Source organism: Belonocnema kinseyi, chromosome 7 (assembly GCF_010883055.1).
Source record: "Belonocnema kinseyi isolate 2016_QV_RU_SX_M_011 chromosome 7, B_treatae_v1, whole genome shotgun sequence".
Taxonomy (NCBI): Eukaryota; Metazoa; Arthropoda; class Insecta; order Hymenoptera; family Cynipidae; genus Belonocnema; species Belonocnema kinseyi.
Window position 1 is genome coordinate 139,109,512 of NC_046663.1, and position 13,572 is coordinate 139,123,083.

The 13,572-nt window shown below is 35.3% G+C and overlaps 1 protein-coding gene across 1 annotated transcript in view; it reads left to right on the forward strand.

The window, feature by feature from the left end:
• LOC117176693 (striatin-4) overlaps positions 1-13,572 on the forward strand; it is a 292,342-nt gene that overhangs the window by 183,780 nt on the left and 94,990 nt on the right. Inside the window, exons 8-9 of the mRNA XM_033366947.1 lie at positions 732-902; positions 9,575-9,695. Of these exons, the coding sequence (XP_033222838.1) occupies positions 732-902; positions 9,575-9,695 (292 nt within the window). The remainder of the gene's footprint in view (positions 1-731; positions 903-9,574; positions 9,696-13,572) is intronic.

Sequence of the window (13,572 nt, forward strand, 5' to 3'; positions counted from 1 at the left end):
ACAATACGCCAATTAGCACAAATGGTAAGTTCCGACAGTGCGTACAAGTGTGCCTACTGGCCGCTAAATGGCAATACCGGTTTCATATGTATACACCTGGTAAGTTGCGACTCACGCGCACTGTTTCTCGTGCACGTTCAGACGACTGTCGGTAATTTGCGACATCTCCAGAACTTGAATTCATGGCGTCTTTTCGGCTTGCAGAAATCCAATTTTTTTACCACGATCAATAAACCCCGTCGGTTGTACAACATTGTGCTAAACAGGATCCACAATATTTGTTTCTTTCTAAAGGAATTTGTTGCATTAATTGAGCAGTCTTCGTTGATGTCTTCTTTCTATTTCCAATTTACAGGGGACAATACATGACGGTTCGTTTATTTTGGAAACACATCGAGGCTATGTTTCTCGTAAGTGAAACTTCACACTTCAATTGTTAACCAGAAATAGGAATTGTAATGAATAATATTAAATGTAAGAGTACGATATAAAAGTTTCATTAACTTGAGAAAAGACTGACTTTGTCGATGGTTTACATGCGGAGAAAGTGAAGGTTTCCATGCATTTGTTCATAAATGTCTATTAAAATCTATCGACATTTTCAGAATTCCTGGAGAAACAGATTTTCGACTTATCATACCTTTGCTAGAACAGTCTTTGAATTTTCAATTCTTGCAACAGTAGTGAGGTGCATTACAAATACAATATGATTTTCATTCTTTGTATATTAGCATCAACCGACGTCTATTGCTGAAGCAATGATACTCGATACTGAAGCTGCTATTTTGGCAAACTTCAACTTTCTTGTCAATCAACATGATGACCGACAAGATATGGAGGAAGACGAAGATGATGTTGAGGATGAATTATACGATTCAAAGCCAGACTGCAAACAAAATAAGGTAACAGTTGTAAACTTTATATTTCTAATAAAACTTTTTCTGCCTTGTTTAGTAACACTTCAAATCGAGAACCAGTGTTGCGCAGTAATTTATTACAAGTAACTAAGTTACTGAAAATGTACTTTATTTGTAACTTTTACGGTAAATTAGTTCAAACTTAGTTATGGTAACATTATTTTAGGTTACTTTGAAGTTACTTTGTGTTTTTCGTATGTCTCCTTTTAAGAGAGGTTTGTGCCTCATGGGATAAAAAGAAAGTCAAAAATGGTGCACGCATTCGGAGAAAAACAGAATATCGCTTTGCGCTGCCTTGCGAACTCCGGTTCCATGTTGTTTATGGCGCCAACCAAGCAGGCTTAAACAAATGTTTAATAACGAATCTAAATTGCTAGAATTAAATACGCGATCGTGATTGTTACTTGAAATTCAATTAGAAAAAAATGTGTAACCGATAAGGAAAATAAAGCCAGTGAAACAAGTAATTTTGGTGATCCTGCGGAAAAATGCGGAAAAATAAAACCTCTTGAGAATGTGATATCACAGCCAGGATATTCCGAGTGAAATATCTGTTGCTCAATTTCAATTTTATTTTAAGTATGTATTTTCGTTTACTGGCCGAAATATATTTTTTTATTTACTTTAATCAATGCCGGGTTCTTGTTGAATTATGTTTTATGTATTATCATCTTAGTTATTTTGATCGGGAGAAATTGTGGCCCGACAGTTTTGGATCTATCAAGAGATTCGTGAGTAGGAAGAAGGATAAGGCTGGGAGTGAAATTAGTGAGGATAAAGTAATAGAAGGATCCACCCTTAAACATCCGAAAATGCACAGGACGCCCCCGGAATAAGACCAAAATGGAGCGGTGGAAAATTGAAAGTGGAAGACGAAGTCAAAGTTGAACATAGCACAGTGGTCGGCAAACTTTTTGCTTACTTTTCAAGTAAGGGCAGGTTTGAACCAAGAATTTTTTTTTATCTGCCGCGCTTCGTTCGACAACGCTAAGTTTTTCCTGAGATGGGTTAGCTTTCATGGGTGGAGGTTTATTATTAGACGGAATACTCAATGTGAATAAAAAGTTACATATCAATTTTGTTTTAAATTCTTATATTAACGATTTTATAATCTGTAATTCGAAATACGTGACTTTTTTGCGATTACATATGTCTAAACTTGAACTTGGGAAGTTAAAAATAAATGATTTGGTGAAATAAATGCAAACTCAATGTTAACCCTTAAAGTTCATCGTGAATAAACCGATCATTTTAATATACACTGGTATTTTAGTGTTTGATTTTAATTATGCGAAAAAAATTGTTGAAAGAAAAAAACGGAAAGGATGGATTTTTTTACTTAAAAAATCGTATCTCGCATAATTTTAAATATTTTTAGCTCAAAATTTGGAATTGTAATCTTGAAATATTATGTTTTCAGAATAAAATACTACAATACGGGTGTTTTAAAAAAAGATATTAATTTGAACACATGAAGTCCCAATTTTTAGGGTCAAATAACACATCAATTCTTAGCCATTTTGGTCCATTTATTTCAAGAACAAAATTTACAATGATGAAAAAATAGACAAAAATGAAGAAAGAAAGGAAAAAATAAGTATTGACACTTTCACTCACTACGTGCGTGGCGGGTGACGGATACCCGCGGATTTTGGAAGGTCTACTTTAAGTAGCTACTGTCCGTATACTGACGCTTGCCAAACTATACTAACTTACATTACTTAGGTTATTGATATCAATTAAAAGTAGATGTGGACACATACACAATTTTTTCAAAATTAATAATGTTTTTGAGAGCTCAAAAATGTTTTCAGGTTTCAAACACCCTACGTGAACTTTAAGGTTTAAACTAAAAGTGATGTAGTGCATTAATTTTTAGTATTTTGAGAAGTTTTTTAGATTCTTTATGATCGCAAAAATTCACAGATTTGGAATTTCGAGGTTTCCGAAAGATAATTTTAAAATTGAGAATTTTTTGTTTGAAATTTTAATCCCCGTTAGTCGAACCGCTTAATAAAGGAAGCGTACATGGCGGGTTGGACCTTCTTGGTGGCAGCAGGTTCGGCCACGAGATTATAACTCGACCCGCCGCGGCAGCTAGGACTGCTACGTGGCAGTAGTTTGCCGACTACTGATACAGACCCTTAGAAGACCAATAGAAGAAGAAAGTTTACAGTGCAGTGAAATGTGTAAAATGATTAGTCCCAAACTTAAAAAAGAAATGAGGAAATAGAGAGAAGTCAGGGGAAAGCTCTAGAGAAGAGAATACAGACGTTGGAGCAAATACTAGAAAATCAGTAAGAGCCAATAAAGCCGATTTTCGCCATATAAAGTTAAACAATGAGCACAAATGGCTCATCTGTGGATATCTCAAAATCCTCACTTTTCTACTCGGGCAACAATTAGGTTTCACGAGCGAGACATGCTTTTTATGGCATTGAAATAGTAGAGATCGAACTAATCATTATAGAAAAAAATGTTGGCCACAGAGAAAATCCTTCGAACCTTTTCTCACAGTATCATTCAAAATACTTTCGTTGATTCTAAGAAAGTTCTTATCCCATTCCTTCACATCAAGCTAGGACTGATGAAGCGAATTGTGAAAGCTTTAGATAAGGATGGCCAATGTTCTGAGTATATAGGTCAGAAATTCCCATCTGTATCTGATGCTAAATTGAATGAAGGCGTATTCGATGGGCCACAGATTCTTACAATATTAAAGACTCTAACTTTTTCACTCAAGTGACTAACGTTGAAAAGGAAGCTTGGGAAAATTTTAAAGCAGTAGCAACGAATTTTTTAAGTAACTATAAGAGTCCTGAGTACAAAAAATTGTAGCCAAGGTAGTAAAGGCCTGTACAAATTTGGGTTGTTTAATGAATTTAAAATTACACTTCCTCGATTCACACTTAGATAAGTTTCCCGAAAACTCTCGAAATTACAGTGAAGAACCAGGTGAACAATTCCATCAAGACATAAAAGTGATGAAACAGCGATATCGAGGTAGATGGGATGAAGCTATGATGGTTGATTTTTGCTGGATGCTAATAAGAGAAACGAAAAGAAGAGGGTTAAAACGTAAGCGAACCCAATTGCATGGAAGTTTTGCAGAAAATAGGACACGGTATGGTAGTAAAAAAACAGTTTAAATAGAATTTGGAAAATAAATTAAATACAATCCAACGACAGACGTCCTTAGAACTCTAAATAGAGAGAGGCAAGAGGACTCACTTTAAACAAACTAAAAGTAAGATTAATAATATTAACATGGCTTTTAAGAGGTCTAAACAGCAGATAAAAATAAATTTTGTTTTCATTGAAGCAAAATTCGCTATTTGTGGGATTTCAAAGTGTTATTTGATATAAGAGCCGCACCTAGACGTCTTATGGCCAAATTCGACCTGCTGGGCTGATGTAGGTTGCAAATTTGAAAAAATTGGAATAAAAGACATAAGGAAATGCACGGTTTCATTCAGGCTTGAGATGTAAGCTTTTCATTGAAGGGAAAAATTCAGCTTTATATGCGATTTTTAGATGTTTTTTAAGGTTAGGGCTAAACCTAGACCCGCTGGACAAATTCTGAGGGCGAACCTGGTATAGATAAGATTCCAAATGAAGTCTGGTAATATGGGGGGACAGAATTGAAGGAATGGTCATAGGTAATATGCAGTAGAGTATGGATAGGAGAGGGTTGGTCAGAGTTATGGAAAGAAGGAGTAGTGGTACCTATAGTGAAGAAAGGCAATGGGGAAGAAGTTGGCCAACATGATATAAAGTATATGTGACATTTTATCGGAGTGGTTAAAGAAAAAAATTGAAGAAAAAAAGATAGAACCACTGAATCAGACAGAGCTTAGAAAAGGGATGGGATGATTAACAATATAATATTTCCCGACTATTCAGTAAATAAGAGAAGGAATTAATAATGAGTGTTGGAAATTTTTATAGTGACAAAAATCAGGGTAAAAGTTGGAGAGCAAGTAGGAAATAGTTTCTGGTTAGTGAGAGGAATAAGGCAAAGATTTCCTCTGAGCTCACTTTACTTTAATATATTAATATCAGACTGAAGAAGAAATGAAGATAAATGGATGGGTTGGAGTTAGGATAGGGAAAGAAGAGTTATGTAAACTGGCATACACAGATGATATAGCGTTGATTGCAGAGGATAAAAAAGGGGTGTTGGGCTTAATTACACGATTAAAGATATACTTAGATGGGAACAAGTTGAATTTAAATGTTAAAAAGACCAAGATAATGAAATTTTGAAAAGGAGGGTATGAAAGGACGTGAAGATGGAAGGGAATAAAGTTAGAAGAAGTAAAAGAAAGGACGGGCAGATGGACAGGAATCAAGTTAGAACAAGTAAAAGAATTTGAACATTTGGGATATACAGGTACCTGACAAACAATTGAAGATCATAGAGTTTATATAAGATAAAGGATAAAGAAAGCAACAGGGGTAATGAAACAGATATGGAGAATAGGAAAAAGAAGGGTGAAAAATGGGAGAAGGAGAATGTGGTTGTTTTACATGCTGGTATGGCCGGTATTAGGTTATGGAGCAAAAATATAGGGATGGAAAGGAAGGAAAGATATTGAGAGTTTACAAGAAAGGTATATCATTTTAAGCCCAAAATAAAAAATAAATCGTTTGAGCTATTTTTGAGAAAATTTTCCATTTTTTTTAAAGAGGTTAGCCAACATATTTTTATGAGAACAAGTTTAAAATTAAATTTTATTGGCTAAAATTGTTTAGTATACAAAAAAAGGTTTCTAACTGCTGAAAATGTTGAGACAATTAAAACCGTTCAATAATTCTGAAAAATGAGGGAAAAAAATGAAAACACATGAGTTTTTAAAAAATATTTCCTTTCCAATACATCCGAAGTCGTAAGCAGCTTCACAAAATTTAAATTTTTATTTAACAATTAAATTTTCACTCAACAAATTTTAGATTTTGGGCAATAACTTTGTTCTATGCATGGTTGATGCAAGTTGCCATTAATTAAATGAAAGTAAACTCAATTTCGAATAAATCTTTAAAAAAGTCAATGCTCTAGGTCAGTGGTCGGCAAACTACTGCCGCGCGACAGCACTAGCTGCCGCGGCGGGTCGAATCAAAATCTCTCGTGGCATTACCTGCTGCCACCAAGAAGGTCCAACCCGCCATGGACGCTTCCATTATTAAGCAGTTCGAGCAACGGGGATTAAAATTCAAACCAAAAAATTCTCAATTTTAACCGTGAACCTCTGCCGAGGAAAGCCAACATATCTCAGGAAAACCGTAGCGTTGACGATCAAAGCGCGGCAGGCGAAAAAAATTTGGGTCTTTTTTTTAATTGTGATAGAATTTCATAGTTCTGTCAGGCAAACGCGAAAATGTCGAAAAATCACGTAAAATTTTGGAATTATAGCCTGCGGAAGTAGTTTTTAGTAAATAATTTTTTTATTTTACTTAATATGACCGAAAGTATAGCCTTCTGTAAAAGACCCTTCTTTATTGAACTTTGTTGAACATATTTCTTTCCCTAATTTCTTGATTCTAGAGAACTAAACATGAAAAAATGCTCTTATGATATTTTGTATCTTAAATTTGAACAAAATAATAACCCAAATAATTTAATCGTGAACTAAAAGCTTTTACTAGATGAGATTGTGAAAGTATGATTAATTTTTAAAATGAGTGAGGGATATTATATTGACACAGTACACGTTGTAACCTATTCGCCGCGTAGTCCGGATAATTCTAAGATACTTTATACTTTTTCCAGACTACTTTGAAATCGTACGTGAAAAAAGCTGCATGTACTTTGGGAGCGACAGCAATATCTAAATCTAAATAACTCTTCTTGAAACTCTTGATTTTTTCAAATACAAGGTTCGAGATGATCACTAAAACATGCGTGTACGACGGCTCTGAAGTCCTCAAAGGCTTTCACGTATTTCATGCACTCTATTCGACTTTTTAATCGTAATAAGTCTACATTTTCCAGTAATTTCCAGGATGCATACAATTACTGTACTTTTTTGCCTGTGATTTTACCGATCCTGCTGCGCACCAGCTCACATCATTTTGAATTATATTACCTATAGTTCTGTACATTCCGCGGTCTTGGTGTTCTCCTTTCTATTCACAACACAACGTACACGTTATATAGTTATATAGTCCCTTCAAAATTAATTGATTTTCCTAGGCGTTCTATGTAAGTGCGATTACGAGCAATTTGTTAACTCCAAAATCTTTAAGACGCTTTGGGGAAACTCTTTGCTCATACTTTTGACTGTCCCCATGCGTTTCTTCCTTTTTTCACTAGACTGGCTAGACAAACATACTTTCAGAAACCCTCCTCCATGGTCAATTTCAAGTTTGAAGTGATATTCAGATAATTCTCTTTTCGTTTTGACGTGTTAGATCAAGCCCTCGTCAGTGCAATAAGCATTTGTTCGGGATGCTTCGGAGACCGCATCAGCTTTGACATGGACAAAATCAAACTTGCTGGAACCAAAATATTCATCAACGCAATCTCTGTCTAGCTTTTGCTTTAGATAAGGCTAAACAATCTTCGAATTCTTCGTAGCCTCATGAATAGTTTCAGAAGAGACTGACCACTACAAGCTTTAATCAGTGGCAGTACAACCTTCTTTCCGTCTTCTTCTCTGTCCATTTTTCTTTTAAGCAGCGTCGAAGCCACTGGTTCTTTAACTTTTGGACCAGATTCTGCTGCAGAATGAGTCAGTTTTTCCCAGCGAGTGGTCAAGTAGTGCTTGTGGGATATTCCTCGACTAGTAGCTGCATCGGTTGCCGATGGAGTCGAAGGAGTGTCCGGTTTATTTGCGGGAGGAATTTCATGATAGAGATTGGATGGTTATAGAAAATAAGGGGACTGGAATATTTTAGAGCAGTAAAATTCATAAAAACTAAATATTTAAAAAAAATACTTTTTTTCACTTTTTCATTTATTTTTCAGAATTATTTAACAGTTTTATTTGTTGCAAGATTTCCAGTTGATAGAACCTTTTTCCGTACACTAAACTAAACTTTTTTAGCCAATACAATTTACTTTTTAAATTACTTTCATGAAAATATGTTGACTAATCTCTTAAAAAAAAATCAAAAAATAAGTTTCCTCAAATACGGCTCTAACGATTTTGGTATTTTTGGACTCAAGATAATGGTGAAACATCACTGAAGTGTAATAATAAGAAAGCAGAGAGGTGCCAGCACCTTTGGGTTGAGCTTAGTCGAAACTCACCGTGGAATGGAAGATACAGGAAGGTGGCAAGAGAATGTGGTAATGATTCTAGGGGAGCATGGCTAGGGGGCTTTGATAACAATTTCTAAAATTTGATGAAAAAATTTTCAAATTTTGAAAATGTCCTAAATTTTTTAATTTTGGTTAGAAATATCTACTGAACGAAGTTAACCTTCATTTTTGGAACCTCAAGAAGTGTATCAAAGGCTGACTCGATTGGAAAAATCCTTCAAAAGTTAGCCTGGCTAGGACATTCAGGAAATTTTTCATACAGTCAAACACCTACAAAATTTTATGATTTTCGGATTCGTGAGTGCCGAAACATAAAGATCCTTTAAAACCCAGGGATTGAAAGTTTGTACGAATGGCAAAATGGAAGTACAAGAGAAGTGTTAGTAGATTGAAATGCTATGGTAAAAACTAGAAATAAGGATCTAGACATAAAACTTTCTGTAAATACTTGTAAATAACTGTAAATAGTAAGGATAAGATTGTAGAAAATACGTAGGCGGAAGTATTGTAGGAAATGGAAGTTATGTAAATCCTTAACGGACACATTATGAATAAAGAAAAATAATTACAATTTCGATTTTTGAGGATATGTCTCTTAGCGAAATGACGTTGAGCTTGGACCAAGTTTTTAATTTGACCGACATATCACCCATGATTTTTTGATTAGATATGATTTTTCAACCATTCAAAAGAAATTTCTATAAATATTGATATATACATTTTTTTAACGAATATTCTCAATATATTTGACTATATTATAAGTATAGATGAAAATATTAAGTCACATATTAAATTAGTAATCAGTTGGCATGACGAAATTATTAACTGCAAAAAGTTGAATTGTTTTTCAAAGCACTTCGGTTTTCAACAAAAAAATGTTCATTTTTAATCAAATCCTTGAATTTTTTAGCAAAGGAGTTGGCTTTGCATAAAAAAAAAAAGAATTTTCAACAAACTAGTTAAACCTTCAATCTAAAATAACAAAATGTAGCCTTTAGTTGTTAATATTTTGCAAGAAATTAAAAGCTATTTAGAAATATTCTGTAGTTGCGATTATAAAAAAGAAGGTTCTCCCAATATCAATGTCTGTTATATTTTATAGAGGATGGTTATTCATTACTAGTGATACAAAAGTATTGTTTTTTCACGCCATCTATACTCATAATATGCGAAAAAAGTATTCAGGATATTGCATAAAAAACTTTAAAGACAAATTTTTTTTAAACTTACCAAAAGACGATTTTAACTTCTTGTTAATTACTTCTGAATGGATGAAAAATCATATCTAATAAAAAAAGTCATGGGTTATATGTCGGTCGAAATAAAAACTTTTTCAAGCTTAACATGCATTATGTCTTCTTATTCTTCTCTTAATATCAAACTTTAATTTTAGACATCTTTGTTGCTTGGAGAGGACGTTGATGCAGAAGCAGAGGAAGTATTAAATGAATTGAATTTACTTACCGAGCATGAAGAATCTATCATTCACGTCGACATTGATCCTTCTGAATGGAGTAAGTATGCTGATTAAATGCATTTTTCGTACTTTTATTTTCATAAGAACTACTCAAAAATCAGTAAGAATTTGAACTAATTCTTAGTTTTTCTTAAATTTGAGTATGTTTTATAATATTATAAATTATCGCGTATTTATAATATCCCTTTAAGGGCATTTGATAATTTTTCGTGTGGTAAATCGGGTTCAGTTATCCCGGGGTTTCGGTCCTCAAAAATTAAAAAAAAAAAACCAATACTGAATTTGGAGATACTATAAAATAGTATAACGAACATCCCCGAACTTCAATTCCGATATTGTAGGTCTCTGTCGTACCGATGCTGTTGGTCGCCACTTAGAAACTATTGAAGAAATAAACTTTTTTAATTATCTACAAACAAAGTTGGTTTCGTGAAAAAATATTGTGCAGTTTAGAAATAAAAATGGGGAGAATTGTAAGATAAATAACATCAAAATACACACACATTAATCAAATTTATTAAAATTTCATTTTTGAAATTATTTCACAATCAAAGAGTTCGGGGAAGTGGTTCGAGGATCTGCCTTCAAGAAGCGGGTCCATGTAGGGCTGCGAAAGTACAGTGTGGAGACGAACGTGAGCACTAGTTTGCGAGCGAGGGAGAGCACCGCGATAACGAGCAGGAACACCAGCAGTGGACAAAAGTATTGTATACCTTTAGCTGTGGGTCGAGACTCATGACAGGGTGCGCCATCGCCCAGGATTTCGGCACCCAATATTAGTCTAGGGAACGAAGATCAAAAAGAATTAAACGAGGTATGTCATGATATAGTGTCCATGTCTGAGATGAAGGCCTATATGTTTCCAGGCAAGAATATTTGTTCCGAACGAATTGCGCAATGTTACAAGTTGGCGTAATCAAATCTTTGGGAGATTGCGATGAACATACTAAATTTTGAAAAAAAGTTTAATCGTTAATTAAAATCTGTTACAAAGATTTTTAATTTCGCAGGTCGCACGTTGAGCTTGTTTGATTTGTTCCATTAAAAAGTAATAAAAACCGGCAATTTTTGCGACATGGGGATGTTTTTTGTTTGTTTGTTATTTCAGCTAGCTTTTTGTGCTGAATATAAATTTTGCATGAAAAACTCAGAAAAAACACGTCTAGTGCTTGAAAGATAAGTGTACTTTTTTATATTTTCAATAATTGAGCAATCACTGAAATAATTTTTCGATATAATGTAAGTACCACTTTGTCATTTTAATATTTATTTAATAATGTTACAAAAAATGCAGACTGACTTCAAGTTTAGTTTTCCAATAATCTCGGGTCATAACGTTTTCATGAAATTTACTAAACTAACCTTCTGGTTTTTAAACTTGTCCTTATCTGCAGATTAACTGTACATCAAGTTCAAGATTTCTCTTTAAAGACAAGATTAGTAGCACTGATGGAATGTCGAATGGTCGTAGGTATGCACTTGTTTTGTATTTACATTACCTGGGTATTGTTTCTCGGAAGGCGCACATAGCAGCTGTTGGATGATTCTCGTAGGCCACTTTGTCAGTTTGAAAGAAAACATGTTGTTCTTTAACAATTTGGACGAGCATTTCAGAAATGTATTATAAATACTCTCGTTTCTTTTGTTTGAATCTTTGTTGTTTTCTACTGAAAAATCATTGTTAAAAACTGGTAATGTAACTGCTCCTTTTTTGCCTGAATTCATCTAGTTTTTTTTTGTGTTTTTGTGTTGAAAAATCTCAACCCTTCTGCCGATAATTATTCTTGAAAATGCCAGATCTGACACTTGTTATTGAGAACTATTTTTTTAAACAGAAGATCGATCACTTTGCCTGCAACATGGCAGTGAGAAGGAAATTTCTTTCTTACTGAAAATGTAGGAGAATATTTTTTCCAAAATAAAATTTTCCCTCCCCGCTACAAATAAAGAACTGTATTAATTTCAATACGCCCTGCTGTAAAACATTATGAACGCTACAAATAATTGAATTGATTGTTTTGGAAGTTTCAAATATTATTGTCTTGTTTAAGTTTAACATTTTCCGAGTATGGCAGCCGTTAAAGAGGAAAAAACTTGTATCATTTGTGAAAAAAAAGTTATTTGAAAATAACCGCACTATGCGGAACAGAGAGCATTAGAGATGTACTATAAATGTATCATACGCCTTAATTTCTTTTCTGCATCCAGCTAAAGATGCCCGCACTGCGCCTAGCAGTACGGCGGTACCGCACAGCCGCTGACGATACAAGCATCCCGGCTGGGTGCGTTTCTTTAGCTTGGGCGTCCCTGAAGCTTCTTCGATGAGACTGCCCCCCTGAACGCCAAGCACCTCATCGCCACCCGGTAGGTGGTCTACCCGGGGTTTCTCTCCTTTTTCGGCGCATAAGTAGCACTGCGGCGTACTTTCGCACGCCACAGCCCTATGGCCCTCCTTTTCACATCGCCAACAGAACTTCGTTCTGTTAGGTCCCTCGCCACTGGCTGTCATGTGGCCGAAGCCTAGGCAGCGGTAGCAGCGTACACTCTCTGTTTTCTTGCTTACCCGACAGGACACCCAACCCACCTTCAAGTGTCCTTCACGCACCAGTCTCGCCGCAAACTCTGCTTTCAACTGCACAAAAGCCCTCAGATTGCCTCTTACGAATCTTTTCGTGAGGCTGACCTTCACCTCTTCTATCTAATTTTTGCCGAAGTATTTTTTCACGTCCGCTTCGACCTCCTCAGCATCCGTATTTGGATCGAGGTCCAAGTCCTCTACCTCGGTGCGCGGCACGAGCTCACGCAATTTAGCTCCTTCGCCTAGCGCCTCCATAATATTTTATTACACCATTAAGCCATTTCCCTTTCGAGGTAGGCTTGACTCACTCGGCAGGGGAAAGGAGTAGTGTGTGGAAGGGATAGTGATTTTTCAGATTGATCCAGAATTCTCGTGCTATTTAAGTAGAGAACACGTTCGTTCCGCAACACTGCTCCGACCCAGGTTGCTGATCAATCTCTCTAGCAATCACCCCAAGCGAAGAACCTCACGAAGTCGTTAGTCGTTCATTTGGCATTCTCTCAACATGTCCGAACCATCTTAACTGATTTCTTTCCCATGTGTCTACTAGCGTCTCTTCTGCACCACATTCTTTTAGAATTATCTCGTTACTTACTTTGTCCATTAGGGGTTTCCCGCTTATTATGCGCATGAATCTCATGTCAATTGCGTTAATTTTACTCTTATCTTTTTCTTGATAAGTCCATGTCTCGCTACCGTATAGTACAGTCGGTACAAATTTAGAATTATGTATTGCCATTTTAGCTTTATATGATATATTTTCACTTCTGATAAGGGGACCTGCTCTACCAATAACCTTCTTACCTTCATTTATTCGTCTATCTAATTCCTCATGTATCTTCCCATCCCTAGTAAATAAGCTACCAAGGTATACGAACTTATCAACTTGTTCAATTCTCTCATCATTTAATAAAATATTGCATAGTGTTTTCTCACTCTTTCCTTCGAACACCATAGTTTTTGTTTTATTTGCGTTAATTTTGAGGCCCATGCTCTTCATGCTTGCATCTAGTTTCTTCAACATTCTTTGTAGGTCTTCGATAGACTCTACCATAACAACCTTATCTATGATTTCGATTATCTTATTTTGGAAATCTATTCGCACATCCGGTTTCTGTAGCTTCTAAATTTTGATTCGCGTTTGTTTTGCTTTCTTGGGTCTCTTTTTTCTCCAACCCCGACCTAAGTTAATTTTTGAGATCAGAAGGTAATGATCAGTCTTGTATTTAGGACTCCTCATGACCCTTGTATCTTTGACTAACTCTCTAAGTCTTTCATCCGCAACAACAAAGTCAATTATACTGCGGCTATTTCTTTTAGACCAGGTGTACATGTG